The following is a 24,552-nucleotide window of genomic DNA, read 5'->3' as shown; positions in this document are numbered from 1 at the left end:
TAAAAAAAAGTTAATCAATTCGACTATTATTCCTTCCCATTTCCTTTTTCTGTTACGTTTTAAAACAATCATATATTTTGTATTATATTTTAGTAGCAATCATAAATTTTGTATTATATTTTTGTTTGTCCTACGGATATATAGCTACTCGAACTTCAGCAAAAATCAAAATCAAATATTGGTAATTTAGATTCGTGTACCAAATTCGTAGTTTAGATTTGGGTACATAGTCAAGTCTAAATATTTAAAAGATTTATTTGTACACGATATCATATTGGTACACTAATCTTATGTACCAAATAGCTAATTAATTTGCTATTGACTTGTCCATTTTTATATTTTTTATAATAGGATTCTAACTTTTTGTATTTTTCATCGTGTTTTTTTCATTTTCAAAATGGTTAAATAAAGGGTAAAATAACCCCTAAAAAATGTGAAATTAGGGTTAAAACATTATCATTATACTATAAATATATAAGTTTAAATAGTACAAGAAATCATAAACTACCATAATTGGTTAACTAAAATTCCATTTTTTAGTGGAAGATTCATTTCAAATTAAATTTATAATATAATTATTGCACACAAAAAAAGAAAAAAGGAAAAGGAGCCATTTTTTAAAATTCCCCAAACAAAGAAAAATTATAAAATATTTATAAACACATATCAAATTTGTATAATAGATTAATTAAATGTTCACCTATGATAAAAGAAACAATATTTTTGCATAATCATATTTTCATTAACATCAATAGATGTCCTCTGCTCTTAGTGAAGGGTTGTGCTAATTTATTTTATTAGCTTTATTGAAATACATTTTTATTAAAAAAATATTGATATGTTTATCGATCTAAATCTATCTCGAAAGAGATAAGCACTCAAAAAGCATAACTCTACGACTATTAACACAATTCCTTTCAGATTTAAAGTTTTAATTTCTATATTTTCGCCTATTGTATTAGAAAAACTAACATACGAACATAGACTATGATCTTGAATTTTATGGTTTTTTTTTTTGTTTGAAAGGTTGAACTTTGTAATTCGTAGGCCATGGAATGTTTCATTTTTTTTTAGTATTCAACGATCTATCTAACCTTAAATTTAAAGTTTATCGTTGGAGTAAACAAAAAAAAATCAAACTTACCTACAATAACTCAATTCATTTTTAAATCTTTTGAATTCTTTTATAAATTTATTGTATACAAAATGAAAAATTGAAAACAATTTTGAATTTAGGCCCTACGTCTACAAACTTTACCTTTAACTACTAAACTCGTAATTTAGAAAAAAACAATAATAACAAAGAGACCTCTCATTTGGTAACAATTTTGTTTTTAAGTTTTTATTATGATATTTATCCATATTTCATCCAATTTTTAAATTAGATTAAAAAAACACTTAGTTTTTAGTATTTCTTTTATATATATAAAGAAATGAGTTTACAAAAATAGCAAAAGGAAAAAAAATGATAATAGAGTCCATGCCATCAAAATTGCAAAAATGACAAATTTAAAAACAAATTACTATCTGATTACTATCATATTTGTCAAATTCGCAATATGAAAAAAGGTGTGGTGAGCGATTTTTTTAATCATCTAATGTGATTTTTCAAAAAACAACTACTTGAAAATTGTTATAAATATTATTAAATAAATGTTCGTCATATGTTTAGTATAATAATGTCATGTGTCTTTCCCTCCACAAATCTACCTTATCGAGTATCTTTGAGATACTAACATTTGGCATCCATGTAATTTACTTTGTGCTCACTAAAGATGTCCATTTAACATGCAAGGTCGAGGTTCAAACGACACGAAAAATCTCCAAATACCCAAAAAATGAGAGAGGGAGTGAAGAGTATTTTTTTCATTGACAATTGAAAGTCAAGGGTGGAGAATATTCTTTATCCCGACCCAACCAGCCTGTGGACATCCCTAGTTGCTCGCCAAATTGCTCATAAATAATTACATTTTATTGTTAGACATATACATATTGGTTAAAATTCCATTATACTTGAATGGAATATATTGAAGGAAATTTTCTAATCTCCTAAATTCTTATTGTTATTTATTTTAATATTATATTTTTTATTTTTCACCCTTAAAAACATTTTTATAAATATTTTTTAGGACAGCCTTTTTTAAAATATTAATAAAAAATAAAAAAAATAAAAAAAATAATTTATTAGTATCAATAAAGTTAATTTTTTAGAAACTAACCGACGGAGAAGATGAGAGGTTCCGTAAAATAATTTGTTTGAAATTTATTAAAACCGCCCACTGATTCTCATTTTTCATTAATTGTCTTCCTAGTTGAATTTTCATAATTAATTCAATTCAAATCCTTTTATTTTTCCTTTTTCCTTCCTCGTAAACGAAGAACCCTTCAATCGTTGAATTCTTTTTCTTGTTCATTTCTCCGATTTGACATCGGAGAAACAATCATGGATTCTCGACCATTCCTCGCATTTTCTCTCTGCTTTCTCTCCGTCTTCACCGCCTTCGCTCGCTTGCCGGAAACGCGTACCCACAAGCAATCGTACGATCATTTTCTTCTTTCTCTTCTTCTTCTTCTTTTTTTTTTTTTTTTTTTGTAATTTCACGAATTCACTGATGCACGGTTTTGGATTCGACTGTTTTTGGAATTTTAGAAGTGGATCTGTGCTTCGATTGAAGACGGATTCATCTCCGCTCATTTTCGATCCAACACGAGTCACTCAGCTCTCCTGGCAACCCAGGTAATCTGTCTTTTTCACTTAGCGATCGAGTAAGATGTTCCTTTGCTCTCTCTGGCTTCATTGTGTGGAAAGATTGTCCTGCTTGAGATAGTCAAACTACATTTACATTAATTCTGTTTCTAATGTATCCTCAATTGTCGATGTGTGTGCTTATATTCTTCTAAAAACTGCAAATCTACAGGGCATTTTTGTATAAGGGATTTTTATCTGATGCGGAATGTGATCACCTAATTGATCTGGTAATTGATTATGGAACGGTCTGTTTGTGTTGATTTAGATTTCAATGTTGTGGTATTTGTATATGTTTGTTTAATTCTGTTATTTTCTTGAATAGGCTAAGGATAAATTAGAGAAGTCAATGGTAGCAGATAATGATTCTGGTAAAAGTGTAAGTAGTGAAGTCCGAACGAGTTCTGGCATGTTCCTTCGGAAGGCCCAGGTGCGTCAGTTTATTTGAATCATCCCATCCATGATTTTAATGTTTGGCTTTTTGAACTTATTTTTATGTTGTGTCATGGTATGTTCTTGTAGAATTAGGTGAGAGGGATAATGTAATTGTAGATGTCATTGTGTATGAGGACACGGACATGCTATCCATTATCGTAGCGTTCGTAAACATTCTGTGGTAAAGAATTGAAAGGAAAACTGTGTGAACTTATTTAAATTATTTGACTACTTGAATTTTCTAAAATGTGTTTGTGCAGTAACGTATGTAAGATTACCTGTTTTTGATAGAAAGAGATGTCTGAAAATATATGAACAAACGTGTTTGCCTGATGGAGTCTAGTCAATGCCTCTATGTAGTTTGACCTTATGCATGTGTTTGAGGGGCTGTTTTGGAGGAGAATGTTAGGAACCAGAGGGTCTTTGTCTCACATCTGTTTGAATGGGATGACCAATGTGGTACACAAGTGTGTTGGTTCTCTAGTCTCACTTCAATAGCTGGTTTTTGGGGTGTGGTTATTCAAGGTGCGGAGTTATCAACATCCCTGTTGTCAACAATATCCCTTATCCCTGCCCTCTCTCCTCTTATCATCATTCATACTGTTGCCATTGGATGTTCAATTAAATGTCATCGTTGGGAACATCCTTGACTTCCTCTTCCTTTGAAATGAGTGTTTAATCTTGATGTTTAGATCCTCTCCCCCTCATTTTTCTTCTTTAAATATGATCCTGTCGGGGGATAGATCATTGACAGAACCTACAGATCTCCATTTAAAGTGTTGAAGGTTGAATATCCATTGTTATTATCTTCTGTGTTTGAGGACTTGGTTTTTTGCATTTTGCTTGTCTTTAGAGAACACGATTTTCTTTGTGAATAAAACATAAGTAGAAGATATATTGAAGTTTCAAGTCTAAACAAATGGTGAAATGACCAGAAGCAATAGTAATTGTTATTTAAATATACAAGTTTTGCTATGGGTTTAATGCCTATAAACTGCAAGTTAGCTAATTACAGTCCATTACTAAATTACTGATTTTACCACAAGTCTAAACTAAAGAAACATCAATGACAACAATTAAAGATTAAAATGGTTCTGTTAGTGATAATATTGACGATGGTATTGAGAATGGTATCTAGATTATGTATTTAAGAGAGTGGCTATTGATAGACTTGCTTTGCATATCAATCTTTTAATATTTCAATCATGGCTTATGCCTCAAAGCACCTTGAAGCTTAACTATAATGTATATGATTTATTTTGTGCTTTGAAGGATGAAGTTGTTGCTGGCGTTGAAGCCAGGATAGCTGCATGGACACTCCTTCCAGCAGGTAGATTTGTTGTATGCTCATTCTCATGGATGCACCTTTCTTTTCTTTTTTAAATGTAGGATTATGAAGCTATTCCAATCACTTACGTTTCTTTCTTGGAACTATTGTTAAAATCAGAAAATGGCGAATCCATTCAAATTCTTCACTATGAGAATGGTCAAAAGTATGAACCACATTTTGATTTTTTTCACGACAAGGTGAATCAGGAGTTAGGTGGCCACCGCATAGCCACAGTCTTGATGTATTTATCCAATGTTGAAAAGGGTGGAGAAACCATCTTTCCTAATTCAGAGGTATGGTATGGCAGTGGTTCTGCTACTTCAGTACCTTTGTTTTTTTTAAAAAAACAGACGTATATTTTAATTTTGTTGCCAACTGTGATGACTTTGTCTCTGCAGTTTAAAGAATCTCAAGCAAAAGATGAGAGCTGGTCTGATTGTTCTCGAAAGGGTTATGCAGGTAGGTTTGTTATTGACTCGTACAGACCATAAGTCATCAATGTATTAAGTTACGGTTTTCAAATTAGAACAGGCCACAGATGGCCTATCTATCATTGATAGATCTTCCCTTGAAACTTATCTTTCTTGAACTTGACCTTCCTTTCTGGTCTTCTAGAAGAGTACTCATCTCTTGGCTAATATCCTTTATGGAGAGCCAACTTGGTTTGAACCTTTATTGTCTGATTTTCCCCTTTCCAAGAGTTGCTCACCTGTATCATCGATTCGCCATTGTAGTCTGGCTTAGAAAAAGTTCGGTTGTCCATTTAGTCTGAAATGTTAGCTGAGACTATTGCTTGTGATTTTACATTTTCCAACTTACATTGTTTAAAAAGGTACATCTAGACGCCATTACAAAGGCACTGCATACTCAGTAGAAGTGAATTATATTGCTTGGATGTTTACGCCTGTCTCTAAACATATTAAATTGAAATACATTTCTTGACTCTTTCATTATTAGGCTCTCTTCTATTTTTGTTGTCCTGATCGTTTCATGTAGCTTCTAGGATTTGATATTGTACCGTCATAACACCCTTATGGTTCTACAACTTGGGTGTTCATTGCAGTTAAAGCGCAGAAGGGCGATGCATTGTTGTTCTTCAGCCTAAATCTCGACGCAACAACAGATGAAAGAAGTTTGCACGGTAGTTGCCCTGTAATTGCAGGCGAGAAATGGTCTGCAACCAAATGGATTCATGTGAGATCCTTTGAGAAGATAACTTCTCGTGTTAGTAGACAGGGTTGCGTGGACGAGAACGAAAATTGCCTGGCATGGGCAAAAAAGGGAGAGTGCAAAAAGAACCCTACTTACATGGTGGGTTCTGGAGGTGCTTTAGGATACTGTAGGAAGAGCTGCAAAGCATGCTAAAACCCTAGGAGGAGGAAGAAGAAGAAGTAATCCCCACATCTCTCTTTCTTTTTTTCTGTTTTATTGAGCTTGTGTGTCGATTTTGTAATGGCTATGTATATAACATTGGGCAGCAACTTGGTATACTATATAATATTACAAGTGGATATTAATTACATCTTTCATTAAACCTTGTTTTAGCAATTAACCACAAAAGAGTTATCATTTGATAATTGAATATGCAATGAGAAGTTTTCTCATGTATGATCCTTATTGGCTGCTTGACTTTTCTATTCAACTTTACAAACCTTTTCTTTTCTCCCTTCTTTAAGTACCTAATAAATTTTAATTACTTGAACTTTTATGATTGCATTTTTGTGTTCTATATTATATGCATATGGTGGAGTTTTAGGAGCCTTTTAAATACTATTTTAAAATAATTTAACCAAAAAATTAACTATAATTTCAAATTTCTTACACATTTTCTGAAATTTAATATTATTAGGTAATTATTTTAAATGGTAAAATTATTTAAAATATGTAAAATTTTAAACAATTTTGTTTTCTTTTTTTTCAATCCCTAACAATTTTCCCAATAATAATAATATGCCTTATGTTACAATTTCTTCAAATATTTTTACAATGATTTTGGAACATCAGATTTGTATTTTCATATTTGGATAAAGAAACAAGTTTTCTTTTCTTTGATTTCTAAACAAAATATAACATTAACGGATGTTTTCTCCTTCAAATTGAAGAGAAACTTAATTTTCTATTTTTCTCAAATTAAATTTAAAGATATTTTAAAATTGTTGTAAATCTGAAAATATTTATAAAATATAACAAAGACTTTATATTCTATTCTAGGATAGTATCAATAATAGATACAAGTCTATCAAATCTTCAATATTTTATAACAGAGACAATTTAAGACTTTGTTACATTTTGTATATATTTTTTGTTCATCCTGTTATATTTGTAAATATCTCTTATAAATAGTATGATATATAAGTGCACATAAGTTTTTGTTTGTTTGACGTTTACTATTCAATTATTAATTCTAATAGACATCAATCTTTTTAATAATATAATTAAATATATAGTAATATTTTTTGGAAAAAAATTGCAAATATTGTCAAGTTTATCCGTGATAGACTTTTACGGTTAATAAGCTCTTGTAGTCCTAATGGGTATATTTATTGAACAAATTAAACTGATACAGTGTCTTGTAATATATATACTATATATCTTCATTTGAAAAGTTGCTAAGAATAGATAAATTATTAGATAAATTATTTCAAACAAAATCCATAGATTCTATTATATATCTTGATTAAACTACTGCTATGAATAGAACAGTTTGTAACAAAATGAACGACACTATCTCTAAGAGATTCTACTTCTACATATGGGTCTCTTGTAAACCATAAAGAGAGAACCAACGTTTTGGATGATTCAACCAATACTTTTCCTTTTTACCAAATTCAGCTCATTACAATCAAGTACTCTCCACAAGCCAACACCAACCAAATAAACCAATTAAAACCACCGCTTTGTTAGTTAGAAATTAATCGACCCTTTTTAATTTTTTCTTCTTAAATCTTCACAAATAAATCAGCTCCAAGAGAAGGAAAGGAAGAAACATAGATACAGACTCCAAGAAAAGGAAGAAGGAAGAAAACACAGATACAGACTTACTTCTAATTATGACAACATTGCAGAGATCATCTATCTCGTTCAGGAGGCAAGGCTCGTCCGGCCTCATCTGGGAGGACAATGTTCGAGCACTCGAGGCGAAAACTGGTGCTCGGGCCACGGCATCCACATCTGTGATGAGCCAAGAATTGAGCCAATCGAGTGGGGAGAGAGACGAAACTCCAAAGTCAGATGGTTTGGACGAAGTTAATTCATCGTCGTCTCCTTCAACTCCTCCGGAAAGAACGACTCCTCAAAAATGCTCTTTTTCTTCCGTCTTTGGACGTTGTATGGGCTCATCATCTCGTCCCACTTAATTTAGCTTCAGTTTCTTTAAATCATTTGTTCATTGTTCAAAAGACATATTCTTTTCTTCTTTTTAATATGAATTAGCCTAATATATATAAAAATAAATATCTATCTTCCAATCATTGCAACAATTTAAGTTAAATTTAAATTATCTATCAACTGTGATCTTTTAATTAATATTAGTTCATACGTCATTTCGAGGGTGGTAATTAATTGAATATTATATGGCTCCATTGTCTCAAAGAAAAAAAATATATGTTCTTCATAAATCAACTTTTTGAAACAATTTTGTAGATAGGACTAACTGTAAAAAGAAGGAAACATGATTACGAACAAGTCTACCAACATTTAATTGTAATTTAATCTATACTTTTTTGCAAAATGATTTATCATGTGATCAACAAATGTGCTGCTATTTAAGATAGATAGCTACATAAACTTGTGATTTCACTCATATGTATCTACACTACCCCATTGATATTTTGACGAAGGATGTGAGTAGATGTTTGAGAGTGATTTTAAAATAACTAAAATCTATCCTCAATTCAATGTTTAATTGTATTCTTTTAGACATATTTCACATACTATTTAAATAGATTTTGAATTATCAAAAACTTTTTTTCTAAGTGATTTTTGAAAGAATTTGAAAACAAACAAAATGGTTTTAATTATTTCCTGATTGAAACTTGAGTTTGAAGATAGAATTTGCACGTTACTGTCAAAATGCAGAAGAAAACAATAAGTTTCATAATAATTTTCATAACTATAGCAAAAGAAAAAGAAAAATAACTTTGGGTCAGGGTTTGCTAGAAAATAATTGACAAGTAAAAGAATAAATTTAAGGATCTCATGACATCTAAAAAGGTTTGGAAGAGATTAGGCGTCAAGAAGAGACTCTCGCTATCTCTAGCTGACGCCCAATATATGACAATGAGAGTAGAGTCTAACTTTTGACGCATGCAATATATATAAAGGCGTTAGCAACTAGAAAACAAAATTTGTAATTTGGGGGGGCTGGTGATGCCTTATATTTACCCGTCAGAAGATAGTGGCTAACTCTTGACAGGTAGTTAGATCTTCCAGATTAATAGGGAACTTCGGAAGCTTATCATGTTGCGTTGGGAGTGCTCTTTTAAAGTCCCTCTCCAGATATGTATTTCACATAAATTTGAAGAGAAATCCAAAAACCTTCTCCCACCACGACCCCATCGTTTCCGAAACACAATTATGTTCGCCACTCAATATCAAACATCCAACGCTGCCTTCAACCATTGGTCTCGACTCACTATCCGTCTTAGAAATCGCACGTTTCCTCTCCATTTTTGCGAATCTTTCTTTCTTTTTATTGTAGAAATCTTTGTAATCGTTTTACAATGGATTATGATGATTTGAGATAAATTGTGGTAATATGATTTTTGGGTTTGTGATATATACATTATTGATTGAAGTTTCTCATTGTGATACATTTTAGGGTTATTTTATCTTAGAGTTTTTTTCTTCTTAATTTTGGTTGTGTTTAACTGTGATTGAAGTTTCTTAACCTATGAAATTCATTGATGGAAAATTTTAATTTTTTGATTGCTTTAATTTTTTACTTATTTCTTTAGGATTTATTCTTAATTTTTGGTTGTGATAAATTGTTACCAAGTTACTTAAAAGTTTCTCTTTTGATTTTGGTTGATTTTTTTTCTTTGTTATTCTTAGATGGATTGAAGTTGCTTTGACTTAATTTAAGCTTGGATTAAGAAAGTGATTGCTTAGAATATAACTACTTTAAAGAGTTAAAAGAGTTAAAAGCTTTAGATAGTGTCACTTAAGTACAATCTATTCATTAAACTTATTTAGATTGTAATAAGTTTTTTTTTCATTTCTATAAGCATCCATAACTATTTGACTAATTAATACAAAAAATTACTTGCGTTGAATTCACATTTTGTTAGGTTTATTATTAACGATGAATAAGGGTTAAGTTGTATGATTGATATGTTTTGGGAGTTCAACTTTGTTAGGTTTATTATTAAGAATGAATAAGGGGTAAGGGGTAATTGTATGGATTAATATGTTTTGGTGAGGGGTAGTGGTTTGCTTTAAATGTTGTTGTTTAGGCCTTAGGGGTGAATTTTTCTTAATTAACTTTATTGTGTTGAGGGGGTGAGTGGATTTTTTCTTACTTTGATTAACATGTTGTTTAGGGGTGAATGTTTTTGGTTTACCAATTATGTGTTGAGAGGGTGAGTTGTGCACTTTTTGCTTATTACCTTTGAATTTTGGTTTTAGTTTTGAATTTTATAACAATTTGTTTTACTTGCTCTAAATGTAGGCAAGGAGTTTGTTCAAACAATAGATAGGTTTTCAAGATGATATCTTTTTATATATATAAATATATATATTTATTAATTTAAAAGCATTTTCTTGGCCGTTATGTAAACTTTTTATAGTTTTCGTTATAAAATATAGTTTAATTTTGTAGACGTCGACTTTTGTGTTACAATTTTATTATTTAATCTATATTTTTTCGTTTGACAATATTCTTTTGAATTCTTGATAAAAAAAAAGTGAAAAAGAAACGACTCAAGTGACTATTAAAAATAAAAACAAACTTGTCAAAAACGATGAATAAACTACTCCAACGACATCGTCGAGAGCTTAGTCATTCCCGACGGTGATGGTTGTTGAGAGATAACAACATACCCACTCCCTGTAGATTCTAGATGCTATAATTGGGAGTTGGTGACCACTCCCAATGATGTTTATATGTCGTCGGGAGTTACTAGATTCTGACGGTGTATGAAGGCCGTCAGAAGTCAGTGGGTACTCTCAACGTGCAATACTATATCCCGTTTAGAAGTTTCATTTCCAACGTGGTTTTTTCGAGTATATGGTCCTGACAAACAAAATGACGTTAGGAGTTCCTTTTTTGATGCATTTGGGGACATCTATCAGAAACTTCAGACGTCGAAAAATCATCAATTTCTTGTATTGATAAAACACAAAACATAAATGAGATCGACACACAAATATACATTATTTACAAAATAGTGTGTTAGCTTATATTTACAAGCAATATTGTTAAAAAGTATTTTTAGAATACAAACAGTGCCACTAGAATTAGAAAGTTTATATAATCCACGATTTAGTTGTTATTGTTTGTAGTGCCAAATAACAAATTCAATAGTTTTGAGAGAGGAAGATATCAAACATTTTGATGTATATGTGTTAATATTCTTCCCACGTTGGTTGGAAGTTGAGTAGTTTGTGCTATAACTTTTGAATTTTATTCTCTCCTGGTGTGGGATAGTATTTTTATATTCACCAAATTTGAATTTAATTATCTAATTTGCCCACTATACTATTCCGAATCTATTGAATATAATATATGTATAGTGATTAAAAAGTGATTCTTTGTTACAAACTCCTCCTAAGGTGAGATTACTTTTGCAATATGTATGTTAGGATTATTCTTCACCATAATTAGAAAAGCGAACGGTCGGTCGGTCGGTCTTATTTGCAATCATACCCTTTCAAACATTTCTATATATATATATAAAAGCTTTCTCAAAAGAATAGTTACAATTTTTTATTTTTTATTTAGAAAAATATGATACCCTAATTTAAAAATCAATCATTTTAATTCCGTTGGATAACTATTTTGTTTTTTAAAATTAAATTTATAGACACTACTTCTACTCCCACTTTTCTTTTTTTGTTATTTATATTTTACTAATAGTTTAAAAAATCCAGCCAAAACTTGAAAACTAGAAAAAAGTACGTTTCAGTTTTTTTATTTTTGTTCTTAGAATTATCTGGCTAAGAATTCAATCATTGTATTTAAGAAAAAATTTAACCATTGTAATATTCGAAGAGAAAATGGACTTAGTTTTTTTTTTTTAAAAAAAAAAATGATTACCTAACGAGTCGTAAGCTAATTAATATATAATAATAGATACGTGGGGTGAAAATTAAAATGTGCGATTAGATTTAGATTTCTATTTTTTTAAAGAACATATATAAAGGTACGAGAGACTTGAGTATCTAACTTAGCATATAATATTTTAACAATTACCTAAATGGATACACGTTTTTTTGTTTTCAATTGCATCAACTTGACTCTGACTTAGTATGTTGTTTGGTGTGTTATTGCATAAATTAAATTTTACTGATTTAAAGTAGGTTGAGTTTTGGATGTTAGATATGTTATTCGTTAGATGATTGTCTTACGAAATGGCTCGCTCATTTTCCTAGTTTCACACCCTACAATCCAAAGTCGGAAGAGAGAACTAACCTCTCTCGTTTGAGGGGATGATAGAGTAATAAACCATATCAACATGACATGGACACCAAGCATGCCACGCTTGAAGAAACAAATCAAACCATAAAGAATTTTAAATTACTTTCTAGAAAATCATAAATGGTTAATTGGTTGCCCTATTAAAATGAGGTCGGTCCCCTCACATTTATTTTATGCATATGGTTTAAATTATTTCCATACCTAAATTAAGGGATATTTGATGTATAAATTGATGGATGGTCCTCTTGATACATAATTGAGGAAATTTTCAAATTCCCAAAAAGTATCTTAAAACCCTCTTTAAATCTACTAATAAACCCATGATCGAATTTCCATTATTACATCTCAAGAATTCCAAAAATTTAGTTATGGATTCACATTCCCAATCTCCCCAACACATTGTTATCTTCCCATACATGTCAAAAGGTCACACCATTCCTCTTCTTCACCTCCTCTCCCATCTCCGCCGCCGTTTCCCCCTCCTCTCCCTCACTCTCTTCACCACCACCGCCTGCCGTCCCTTCGTTTCCCAATTCCTCTCCGACTCCGCCACCCATTCCGTCTCCGTTATCGATCTCTATTTTCCCCAAAACGCCCTTGACGGCCTTCCCACTTGCGTCAACCCCGATACCCTCCCCACTGAACTTTGGGCCGCCACAGAGCTTATGCAGCCGGAATTCGAAAAACGCCTTCACTCCCTCCCCGTTCCAGCGACCTTCTTAATCTCCGATATGTTCTTGTCGTGGACCAACGAATCCGCTTCAAAATTTGGGATCCCTCGAATCATTTTCAACGGCATGTCCAGTTACACACGTGCCCTCACATCCGCCGTCGTGAAAAGCAGAGTGTTCGCCGGAGGTCAGTCGGAGGATGAGCTGGTCACCGTCCCTGATTTCCCTTGGGTGAAAATCACCCGCCGCGAATTGAATTCGGTTTTTTGGCCGGAAGCCGACCCGTCGAGCCATCAATTTCAATTCATTATGAAGTTGTTATTACCACCAATCAAAAGCTATGGATTGATCGTGAATAGCTTTGACGAGCTGGAGCCCACGTTCGCCGATTACATAAGAAACAGGTGTTTGGCCATGTTTTCCAAAAGAATAAAATATTTACATTCAACGCTGTTTTCGGTGAAAAATTAGTACGTATGCATGTAATCATTAATTACTACATATGCATGTATCATCTACTATAGTTTGTAGGTTAATAAGTTGGTGACACCATAAATGGAAACTTGTCTAGCCCATACTAATTAATTACATAATTTCTAATTAGTTCTTTTTAAATTCTCTCAAACAGTGAAAAGATTTGGAATATCGGACCACTTTGTCTCCACCAGTATAGCTTTGATGTCACGACAAATTGTCAACCGACTCAAAAGCTTCAAATGCGACAGGTAACGACTGACAGGCCAAAATGGCTTGAATGGTTAGAGGAAAAGCACAAGCAAGGGGAAGGGATATTGTACATTGCGTTCGGGTCAGAGGCGGAGATTTCAAGTGAACAAACGAAGGAGATAGAGATTGGGTTGGAGGAGTCAGGAGTAAATTTTCTATGGGCAAAAAAAGAAGAAATGGAAGATAAAGGGTTTGAAGAGAGAGTAAAAGAGAGAGGGATTATAGTAAGGGAATGGGTGAATCAATGGGAAATATTAAAACATGGAGCTGTTAAAGGGTTTTTTAGTCACTGTGGTTGGAACTCAGTGACGGAGAGTTTGAGCTGTGGAGTGCCAATGCTTACTTATCCATTAATGGCAGAGCAGGGTTTAAATGCAAGGATGGTGGTGGACGAGTTGAGGGCGGGAATGAGTGCGGTGGGGGAGACTACGTTGTCGATGAAGGGGTTAGTGAAAGGGGAGGATTTGAAGAGATGTGTAAGAGAGTTAATGGAAGGAGAAAAAGGGAAAAAGGTGAGGGAGAAAGCTATGGAGATTTCAGAAATGGCGAAGAAAACCATGACAGAAAATGGATCATCGTGGAGGAATTTGGAACTGTTGATGCAGGAAATGTGCAACAAATCGTCGTTAATAATGCAGACGGATTTGCTGCCATTGAATGGACGTGGAGTAAATTATGCACAATAAAGGTTACCCATCGACCTTTTGTGTTACTATGTTTGTCGTTGTACTTAATTCGAAAATTTATTTAAGCAATGCAACATTAGTCCTTGACAAGTTCACGGATGTTGAATCACAAGGTGTCACGTGAATGCATCCATTTTTATATAAAATAAAAATTATAGTATTGCTATATATCTACTACTTTCTTCTTCATTATTTGATACCTTATCAAACTATTTATTTAATTGAACTCACATAGTTTATAAATATAACTAATTTTGTGGTAAATAACGAATTGACCTGGAAATGATGAAAAATTGCACGTAACAAAAAAGAGTTAAATATATATTAGTGTGCTGGAAATAATGCATAAAGATATGTGTAAGTTTTTTCATTATATATTTAAAATAATTTTCAACACATTTAATTTAAATATTTCAAATTATTCTTTCAATACTCTTTATCTTTGTTTGGTATGTTAGGAGCTACCAATGTATGGAAACATTATAAAGAGTATGGTCAAGATTATAAGTTTCAAAGATGCAAAATTAATTAAGTAAACCATTTTCATTAACTATTTTGTAAACGGCTATAAATTCATATATAGTTGCTTTCTTATGCATTGTATATAGGATAATTTTTGTCCATGAATATAACCACTATATATATATATATATAAGTCATCTTTCACGGGTTGTTTGTAATTATTCGTCAAGTTGAATGTCTATTTTACCCTTGTAAATTATCCCTATTATCTTCTTAAGTTCCATTGGTTTTCTAGTGAACAGTTTCTTTTGATTCAACAAATAAACTAAGTCATCTCTCTCAAGTCAATAAGAAGGTGGGATGTCTTGTCTAAGTCTTAAAGTTAGCCGTTAAGAAAATAACTCATATACTTACTGTTTACGAAAATAGTGAGAATTTCATCTTGTGAAATTTTCTTTTGAGCTCCCTCGCTTTTTGATTAAGTTCTCAAAATGGTAGACATATTGAGTTGGCAATATATACAGTACCACTCTCACACATACAAATCAAAGAACAGTTTGTCACAAATGGGAGTTTATAACTCATGTAGAATTAAAATCGAGACACATATGATTGTCATTTTGTGAAATATAGATCTCTCAAATCAACATATTTACAAAAAGAGAGGTTAAATATTTTACAGTCCGATCTTATACAAACTATTTGTAATAGGATATCTCCACTCACTTGCCTTCATATGGAGAATCTGGATAAAATCATTTGTAACAAATATAGAGTTGTCGTACTCCTTATTTTGATAAACTAAGACACCTAATCTTATGTATATACTATTACTCCTTTAAATTATGATTGGACATAACATGCTTTTATATATAGCAACCACATATAGTTCAATATTACACGTGATAGCCTAGAAATTTTACTTCATTAGAATAATGTTACGCAAAATGAAATGTGCAAACATGATTTTCTCAATATATTTTGGGACGTTTGCAAAAATAATAAAAAAAATTATGATAATAAGATTTATGTCACTGCATTTTCTAAATTGCAAAAATGACAAATTTAAAAGCAGATAACTCTCTGATTGTTGTCTGATATCATAAATTACTTATCATATTTATCATATTCGCAATATGCAGAAAAAAGAAAAAGATGTTATGAGCTATTTTTTTCTAAATTTTTTTGTGATCTGATGAAATTTCTCTTCTTTTTTTTTTTCTTTTTCTTGACGTTCGAACAAAATTTCTTATGAAACATAGACATCTATATTTTTCTAGGCATCTATATATACAATGTTATAATTTTAGACATGTCAAGATTTTGGAATGATAACATACCTTTCTAAATATTATTTATGTGTTATGATAAAAAAATATATAAGTAATTAAATTGTGAATTCCATACACATAGTTTTGAAAGAAAAAAAAAGTCACGATTTAATTGTTATTTATAATTATAATTTACTCTCTATGGTTTAAAAAAAATCCTCATAAATGAAATTATTTTACAATTATTTATAAAGTTTTCTCGAGAAGCATTTTTAAATATAATAAAATTTTAAAATTTATTGTTTATACTCTGTCATTTATAAAATTTGAAGTTTTGTTATATTTTATAATATTTTTAATAGTTTTGTCATTTTTTACCATAACAATTTTCCTCTTATCAAAGTAATTAAAAATACTAAATTAAAACTATTGGAAACAAATTCTAATTTTTATTTTATTTTATTTTATTTTCAAACCAAATGAATTATGCTTTCAAGCATTCCATCAAGTAAAACAGCATCTAAATTCATGAATATTATAGAATTTGATGTTTAAAGATAGAATTTGAACATCTTTCTCTATATATATATAACAAAAGAATAATTAATTTTCACATCTTCTGAAAATGGAATTCCAAAAAGAGGAATACATTCAAAGCATTTTAATGCATTAAATAAACTGTTTTGGCATTTTGATCTGAATTTCAGCGCTTTGTGCTTATAACTTTTGACTTTAATTCCGTCCACTACTATTGATCTAATTTATTCACCAAATTCGACTTTAATTATATATATCCAATTTGGCCACTAACTTCCAAATCTGTTTGAATAATATAATATATGATGGAATATAATATATATATAGTCTCTGAAAAGTGATTTCTTGTTTCAATTACTTTTCCTCCATAAGCCATAAGGTGAAGTCATTTCTGCACACAGATGTTATATATTATTATGTGACATTATCAACTTTTGTAATTAAGTATTATTATAGAATCAACCAAAGAAAAGTCGAATGTATTTCTTTGTAATTGTGTTCAAGAATATTCTCCACTTTCTTAAACCGAATTTCATTCTCTTATATCATAAGATTAAAGATGTTTTAAAAGCTTATATCAAAGAATAGGATGCTCTAATCTTCATTTGAAAATATGATCAAATCATTAACAATTTTAGTAATCACGTTTTCTTAATACAATCAATTTAAATCATTTTCTTTTCACAACTTTAGAGAATGAAAAATATGCATTCAAAATATGTATTCAATCGTCACACATTTCTAACTTGGTTAAGTATAGCCGTCGAATCTTATCATTGTTGTACTACGGTGGTTCATGTATTCTTTCGATATTTTTCAAACATTAAACGTGATGAATCAAATTCAAATTACGCATAGCTCAATTAACACATACGATACTTGTTTTGTCAACTTCAGAATCGAAATTGCCAAATCCTATATTTCAAAAGAAATTGCCCAGCACTAATTAGAAACGATCAATCAAATTCAAAATAAGCATAGTCTATAACGCTTGGATTGTCGACCTAAAAATCACAAGTTTGATTTCTCACTCCACATATTGCATAAAAAAAATTAAAAATAAATAAATGTATAAAACCCTATGCCTAGAATTTAGAACCCAAATCGAGCACTTGATTGCCTCAACATTATTTCCCGTGACTTGGCTACATCAATTTTCGCTTGTCTTCAATGCTTTTAACTGTAAAAGTCGTTCTAATAAACCAACATGTCCTTTCAACTTACTTTGTCCTCTACTCGCTTCCAAATAATCATTTAACATGTTATGATAAACCAACATGTCCTTTCAACCTACTTTGTCCTCTACACGCTTCCAAATAATCATTTAACATAAAATTGCTTCAAGCAAAGAAGTGGCTATGATTGAACTACAAAAATAAAGGTGCACGTTGTTCGTAAAAATATCTACAAATTTCCTTACATGACTTTTCTCTCTTATTAATTCTCATCCTATCCCATGGCTTCTTCAAACGTATTGACCAAAATTTTATAGAGAAACCAACAATTTCATTTTCAATACAGAAAAGTGTTAAATGTAAAGTAAACAGAAACAAGAAAAAATGGTCATTGACCCTTTTCTTTTATGGTATTCATTTATGGTCATTGACCCAAATTCTGTATTGAAGAACTATATGTATCCCTACAGAATTTACCAAGAACAAAAGAATTGTTGTACAAAGATCTACAAATAGAAGTATACATTATGCCAAAATGGGGTTGGTTGCACTACAAAATGGCCTTTGTTATTTCTCCTTGTTGCTAATTATATCTTCTATTTACTTAACAACACTGCATTTAATTTCTGATGTTCCACTCCAAAATCAACTAAAAGTTGATGGTTTTGCACTTATATGTTCAATGACTGATAGTTGGAGTAATCGATTTCGTTTAATCGAATACAACATAACATATGTTCTGGTAAGTCTTCTGCCTTGTTTCCCTGTTTGAGTTACAATACAACATTATTAAATGATCTACGCATTATGCTATCAATTGTAAGAAAAAATTCATATATTTTCTTGAAAAAGTTACCTGAATTGTCAAGCCAAAATCCAAGATACACAGCTTCAGTCTATCGTTAAACGTTTCGAGACCTTTTCTTGAAATGTAGCTAAATCTGTGCATGTCCAAATCGATTTCCAAGTATTTCTCCCCCTGCAGGATTTGAATTACCAGTTATTGTTTAATGGGGAGACGGAACCTTTTCTAAGAAAAAGTAGGATGAGATAATATAAGTTTTATTTGTAAAGGAAGATTAGGATTTAATTTAATCAAAGGTCAGAAAGAAACTTTAGTGGTTCTCCAAGCTCAACTGAAAAAAAATAATCATGCCTTTCCATTAAAAAAAGGACAACTTTTGCAGCCAATTCATACAAAAGTGAAACTTTCCTGCGTGGTTTCAACTTTGAATTTTCAAACACCAAACTTGACAAATAAGAAAAAAGAAAACAAGTGGATAAGGGAGAAAAAGTTTTAAAAGTTGAGGACTAGATTGGCACGTAAGATTCAGAAGATAAGCACCAATTTATCCACTTTTCCTTCCCAAGAAAAGATATCATATCGACCCCCCCACATCCCCCGGGCTTATTTTCTTTACCCAAGAAAAATGAAAAGTAATTATCAAGTAATCCATATTTGATCCAAAGGGATAACTGCACAAACATCAGAAAAAGAATTCCCTATCTCAATTAATCATTTTAATCATAAGAAATTTCTTGTAATGTTGGGCCAATGTAACAACTGAATGAATGAAACAACTCCAAAATACCCTTGGTTACTTTTTCCATCTAAAAACAAATATTCTGGCAGTAAAATATGTTGATAGTTCATGTTACATGCGACACACTCATACTGCAGTGACGTGTAGTTGGTATGTTCAGTTATGACTCTAGTGACACCAACCAATAAAGCTAAAAAGTTATCTACGCCATTAGTGCCAACTAAGTAAAGAACATCCCTTATCCACCTTTGTTTAAAACCAAATTTTCTTTTTCTGGCTGTAGGAAGTAAAAAGAGCAGAAGTAAGTGACATAAAAGGAAAAGATACACTGCGTGGAGGAGAAAGGAGGTAGAGGGTGTTCATCATACAAGCCAATAGAACTAAAAAGTCATAAATTGCAGCACCAACAAAAAGCCATTTATTTCAACATAAATCAGAATAATTGCTCACCAAGTAAAACTCGTGTTGAGGTCGTGAGAGGACAGGTTTTTCATTGTACGCATTCATAAGCTTCTTCTCAGCTGCGCTCAAATGAAGGTCCTCCACATTTGCCACTCGCCCCATAATTTTCAATCTTTCCCTGAAGGGTACAATGCTATCCATAGGGAAACCTTTAACCCTTTCGACTTCATCATTAATTAATTTCTGTTAAGGAAAAACATGATTTAATATTACTTTGCCTATATGAGAACGTGAAGGATTAATAGCTGAATTTCTCTCTGAAAAGATTAAAATATATCAGTAAATTGATAGAAAATACAGAAAACTGCAGGCGTACAGTTTTAGATAACTTACAGTAAAATGTTCCTGGAAAGAACTTGGAAGTTCCTTCAAATAACTCTCGGATAGCTTAAAGTACATCACCACGCTCATTCCTTCACCATCATTTTCTCCTTGAAAGATTGTAGCAGGATACAATGGTACCTAGAACCAATGAAATACATCCAAAAATATAATCTCATTATCCAAGAAAGTCAACAAATAGAAACTAGCTTGTACAGAACAAACATTTATAATTCTTAATAATAAGGAATGCATAATGAAAAGTATAGACACCTGAACGTTTACTACAAGAATAGAAGGGACATCTCCAGCTGGATTTATGGCAGGAAGTTCCACAAAACGGGCAATATGATCAATCTTTCTCTGAGACAAGAAGACATCAGCTCCAATGGGATAATATGCAGCACAATTTTGAGCAAACTCTTTCTTCTTATCTCTGTCAATAAAAAAATTAGTGAGTTTAGTTATAAATTTAGATTCATAGGGATTCATGGGTAAGCTTAAATACTATTAAACTAAAAATTATAAGATTGTGTGCATAAGCATGATCTAAGGTAACAAAAATTACAGAGTTGCAAACAAGAAGAAACGAATACATAGAAGTATAGATAGATACTGAATGGGAAATGACTGAATCATATGCAAATGGATGACTGAAAGTAACAAATACTTGAATACAATGGAGAAAAGAAAAGAAAAAAAGGAAAACATAGAATCCTCACTTTTGATGCTAATGATATCAATAGAATATCATTGTTGCCTGTAAAATTGAAAAAAACAAAGGAAAAGGAAAAGGAAAGGACATGAAAATAGCTGAAACATAATGGGCTCACCTAAAATAATTCTTCCCTCGAACTTTAAAAACACTGGGGTCAATTGGTGACCAGCAATTGGGCATTCTCTTCCCTATTGGACAGTGCGGAACTGAAGTGCCAGCTATTAGTTTTTGTAAAGGTGCCCTCGGTGAAACTGGCCCAAAAAGTTAAGACATCTTAAACATGCTTCACCAGTCTCAAATTGAATTGGTAAAAGCAATATGCATACAATTAAGCATTTGGAAATGCACACGGAGAAGTCTATGAATGTGGAGAAATTAATGGAATGAAAGCACTCACATATCGTCGGATCACTATGTCCTTCCTTCAATTTAAATGAGAGTTTTGACGACGCTTTTCTCCTTAGATTTGGATTTGGGGCTCCTTGGTTTGTTTGTCTCCTCTTTTCAACTGAGGGTCCAGCAGCAGCCAGATATGGCAAACAAGTATTTGGAAGAATCCCACAATTATTCGACTCAGCAGCCTCACCTCCTTTACCATTTTCACCCTCTGTGGAAACTTCATCTACAAAAATGGAGGTCAAATCATTTCTACAATCACTAGATCTCCTAGCTAGAATTGTCGCAGTATTTTCATTATGTTCTTTATTGTTTCGATGCTTTGGAGATGAAACACTTAATCTGGATGCGAACTCAGAGCCATTTAAAGAGAATACATCTGCATTTATTTACAATCACATTAGTGATATTCTGGCTTATTGGTAAAGCATGAGAGAGGCCAGGTTAACTCCTCTATGCTCACACATACAGAAAGAAGAAATACCTATCCTGTCTATAAAGGTTCAGTAATCATCAAATTGATATCAATGAAGGAAATTACATAGACTTACCTTCACGAACGCTATAAAACTCGTCATCGAATTCAGAATCAAGGACGGAAGTAGAATCAAACCATGCCGCATCTACACTTCCTCTAGCTAGATGAGGATCAAATAACATAAAAAAGCAGAAAACGAGAAGAATCAATTAACTTTCCCAAAACAGAAATTACTGTTGTTGTCACATAATGTAGCTAATACAGACTACTGAAGAACATGCACCAAATCTGATTGCCAAGCATGAAAAGACTCCACGATTAGAAAAGTATAGGTAAGGAAAAAAACAAAGAGAAAAGGGAAAGTGCATGTAAAAACCTGCACATGTAGGAGTAGAATGAGGGCGATTAGGAGCAGAAGTCGAATCAAGCTTCAAAGAAGAAGTTCGGCGCTTAATACCTCTTCTTCTCCGTCTTCGATTCCTCTTTCCTGAAGGAACCAGTCTTCCTCGGACGCAACCTTCCGGCTTGGAGCCGCAGAGTCCCATTTTCCGGTGGCGGGCAGGTTGTGGGACGCGGTAACTGAGGTGAGATCAACAGATCGGGGAGAGAAAGATGAGAAAATAGCAATGCAGGTGGTTGTGGAGTTAGAGAGTTTGTGGAGTGGATTTGGCAATCGGAAACGGAGCTGAACGATGTCGACGAATCGCATACGCAATCCACAGCTCTCTACTTTGTTCACAATAATTATCAGTCATTGCGGTTGCATTACTCTTCCTTGGGTCCCACACGGCCTTCTCATCCGACGGCCCATATTTCTTCTAACTCTTAAGAATAATAATCGCCACGTGTTACTCTTCTCCCCCGCGGCTTTGTTTGAACATGTGCCCTTTTTTTTAACTATTTAATAATTAATACTCTACTTCTCCTTATAAATGTATTTTTTCTAAAATATTTTACGTGCCATGCTCTAATAAATATATATGGTTGTGTTCACGGGGAAGGATTTGATTATCTACATTTATAATCCTTTATAATCCAACTCTAACCCCTCCTAACCAAACTCTTCTTCCAAATACACCTTTCACCGCTATGTTTTATCATTATTTGCAATGAAAATTATAAAATGATGACTTTTATGAACTAACTATCTTAGTTTATTGAAACATGTATTAGATATAAAGAGGTTATTTTAATAGACGGTTAGTTTTCCGTTTATCTATCGATGGAGAATTATCAATGCAAGTCAAATTACTTTATTTGACATTTATTTTAGATTTATGTAAAAAAAATTATAAAACTATAAACTTTTTATCTATATGTATGATAATTGATTTTTTTTTTTTTTTGTTAGATGTAGTTGGATAAAGTATATTTATGTGTATGCATTTCTTTGCTATTATGTACATCATAGATCTTACAAGGTGTCTTATGTATCAATTTTTAATGCATTTATATACACAATATGCATATATATATATACATTTATGAGTTTGATGATACACCTCGACTAGAGATTAGTAATTTTCAATGTGAATTTGTTTTGGGTGGGATTGTTAGCATTTTGTTTACAATGTTATTTTATATTTGATACTATGATTTTCTTTTTGTTAGTTCTCCCTTTCATAGGAATTGAGTTAGTTACTATAAAAATTGACATAATATTAGTTGGGGTATTTTTGTGATAATAAATTCTATCAAGTAATTAGAAATTTGTGTAAAAAAATTTGGAAGATCATTTTAAATTATAAAAATTTTAAAAATATTTATAAATATAACAGAAAAAAAGATTTAAGGAGCATTTTTAAAAATAGCAAAATAAATTAAAATATTTATCTTATAGCAAAAAAAATATTCTATCAACGATAACTAGTAATATCCTTATAAGGAAAATGATAGTATATCATTTTGCTATAGCAGGTAAATATTTTGTCAAATTTTTTATTTTTCATAATTTTCTAAAATTTAATTTCTATTTGTCGTAGACCACTGTAGATCCCAATAAATATCTACTAAAGCCTAACACTATATTATATAGATTTACCATAATCTATAAATAATAAAAAATAATAATTAAATCTTATTATATTTATAAATATGTCAGCTCAAATTTGTTATAGAATAATTTACATAAATGTAACAAAACACAAAATATTTGTAGGCGGTGTAATAAAATAAGATAAGAGATCAGTTTTTTTTTTCTCCATAAGTTCTATATATGCTCTTGTGATTTATATATTCTTTGTGATTGATTAATGTCAGGCAATCTCGATGCACTTAAGGTCCGAGATTGAATAACTAAAGGAAAAAAGTCTTTCGTCTCTAGGTGTATCGGGGCAATGTATTTTTAAGATCAAATAAAGTAAAGGCATAATTCTTTCGTCCCGGGCCATCTCGGTACCATTAAGGTTCGAGATTCGATAACTAAAGGAAGAACTTTTTCGTCTCGGGCCATCTTGAGACATTTTATACTCGAGATCAAATGGATTAAAGGCACAATTATTTCATCCTGTGGCATCTCAGTGCAATTAAAGACCAATATCGTTTATCTGATCATTTAAATTTGAAAGTCATCATTTAGAAATAAGTACATTATAGGGTAGATCTACACTTTTATCTTTTATCTTAGACCATCTGGTTGCATTGTATGCCAAATATTGAATGAATTAAAAGTAAAATTCTTTCGTCTCGAGACATAGTATGCTCGAGATCATGTATCAAAATCTACACGATCATGTATCGTATGATTTGCCGCATGTTGACCGGAGTAATTTAGATAGTTTGTATTGTGAACTTCTGAACTTTTTCCTGCTTTATATTTGAAAACAATATAATCTAGTGGACGCAATTTCTCTTAAATTTTTGGGAGGGGCAAGTGGTAAAACGCCCGAATTTAACTTAATTGGGCTGTCGCAAACTTTAAGCCGAAGCTACCTGGGCCAAGCCCATTATTTTTAGTAA

General features: G+C 31.7%; 3 protein-coding genes across 5 annotated transcripts; 2 read left to right on the top strand and 1 right to left on the bottom strand.

Moving 5' to 3' along the window:
- The first annotated feature begins 2,259 nt into the window (after window positions 1–2,259).
- LOC101210382 (probable prolyl 4-hydroxylase 7) lies at window positions 2,260–6,115 on the top strand. Of its 2 annotated transcripts, none has more exons than XM_011657680.2 (8): window positions 2,260–2,538; window positions 2,651–2,737; window positions 2,919–2,976; window positions 3,072–3,176; window positions 4,454–4,511; window positions 4,629–4,804; window positions 4,910–4,970; window positions 5,575–6,115. In XM_011657680.2, the coding sequence occupies exons 1-8, from the start codon at window positions 2,444–2,446 to the stop codon at window positions 5,874–5,876; spliced, it is 942 nt and encodes a 313-aa protein (XP_011655982.1). In that variant the 5' UTR covers window positions 2,260–2,443; the 3' UTR covers window positions 5,877–6,115. The 2 variants fall into 2 exon arrangements, with proteins under 2 accessions (XP_011655982.1, XP_031742194.1); XM_031886334.1 differs by having other exon boundaries at window positions 2,299–2,538; window positions 2,654–2,737.
- A 6,271-nt stretch (window positions 6,116–12,386) lies between these two features.
- On the top strand, window positions 12,387–14,400 carry LOC101215387 (UDP-glycosyltransferase 90A1). Its single transcript, XM_004148655.3, has 2 exons — window positions 12,387–13,222; window positions 13,447–14,400. Exons 1-2 carry the CDS (start codon window positions 12,468–12,470, stop codon window positions 14,228–14,230), a joined length of 1,539 nt encoding a protein of 512 aa, XP_004148703.3. The 5' UTR covers window positions 12,387–12,467; the 3' UTR covers window positions 14,231–14,400.
- Window positions 14,401–18,035: 3,635 nt separating this feature from the next.
- LOC101209394 lies at window positions 18,036–22,332 on the bottom strand. 2 transcript variants are annotated; one of them, XM_011657679.2, is made up of 9 exons: window positions 21,971–22,332; window positions 21,668–21,754; window positions 21,118–21,495; window positions 20,836–20,971; window positions 20,276–20,438; window positions 20,015–20,143; window positions 19,670–19,864; window positions 18,532–18,654; window positions 18,036–18,439 (listed from the first exon to the last, which is right to left on the bottom strand). In XM_011657679.2, exons 1-9 carry the CDS (start codon window positions 22,137–22,139, stop codon window positions 18,347–18,349), a joined length of 1,473 nt encoding a protein of 490 aa, XP_011655981.1. In that variant the 5' UTR covers window positions 22,140–22,332; the 3' UTR covers window positions 18,036–18,346. The 2 variants fall into 2 exon arrangements, with proteins under 2 accessions (XP_011655981.1, XP_004148678.1); XM_004148630.3 differs by having other exon boundaries at window positions 21,118–21,342.
- Window positions 22,333–24,552: the final 2,220 nt, after the last annotated feature.

The sequence above is a fragment of the Cucumis sativus genome, chromosome 5 (assembly GCF_000004075.3).
Source record: "Cucumis sativus cultivar 9930 chromosome 5, Cucumber_9930_V3, whole genome shotgun sequence".
Lineage (NCBI taxonomy): Eukaryota > Viridiplantae > Streptophyta > Magnoliopsida > Cucurbitales > Cucurbitaceae > Cucumis > Cucumis sativus.
Note: the sequence above shows the minus strand (reverse complement) of the source record. Positions and strands in the feature narration are given on the sequence as shown.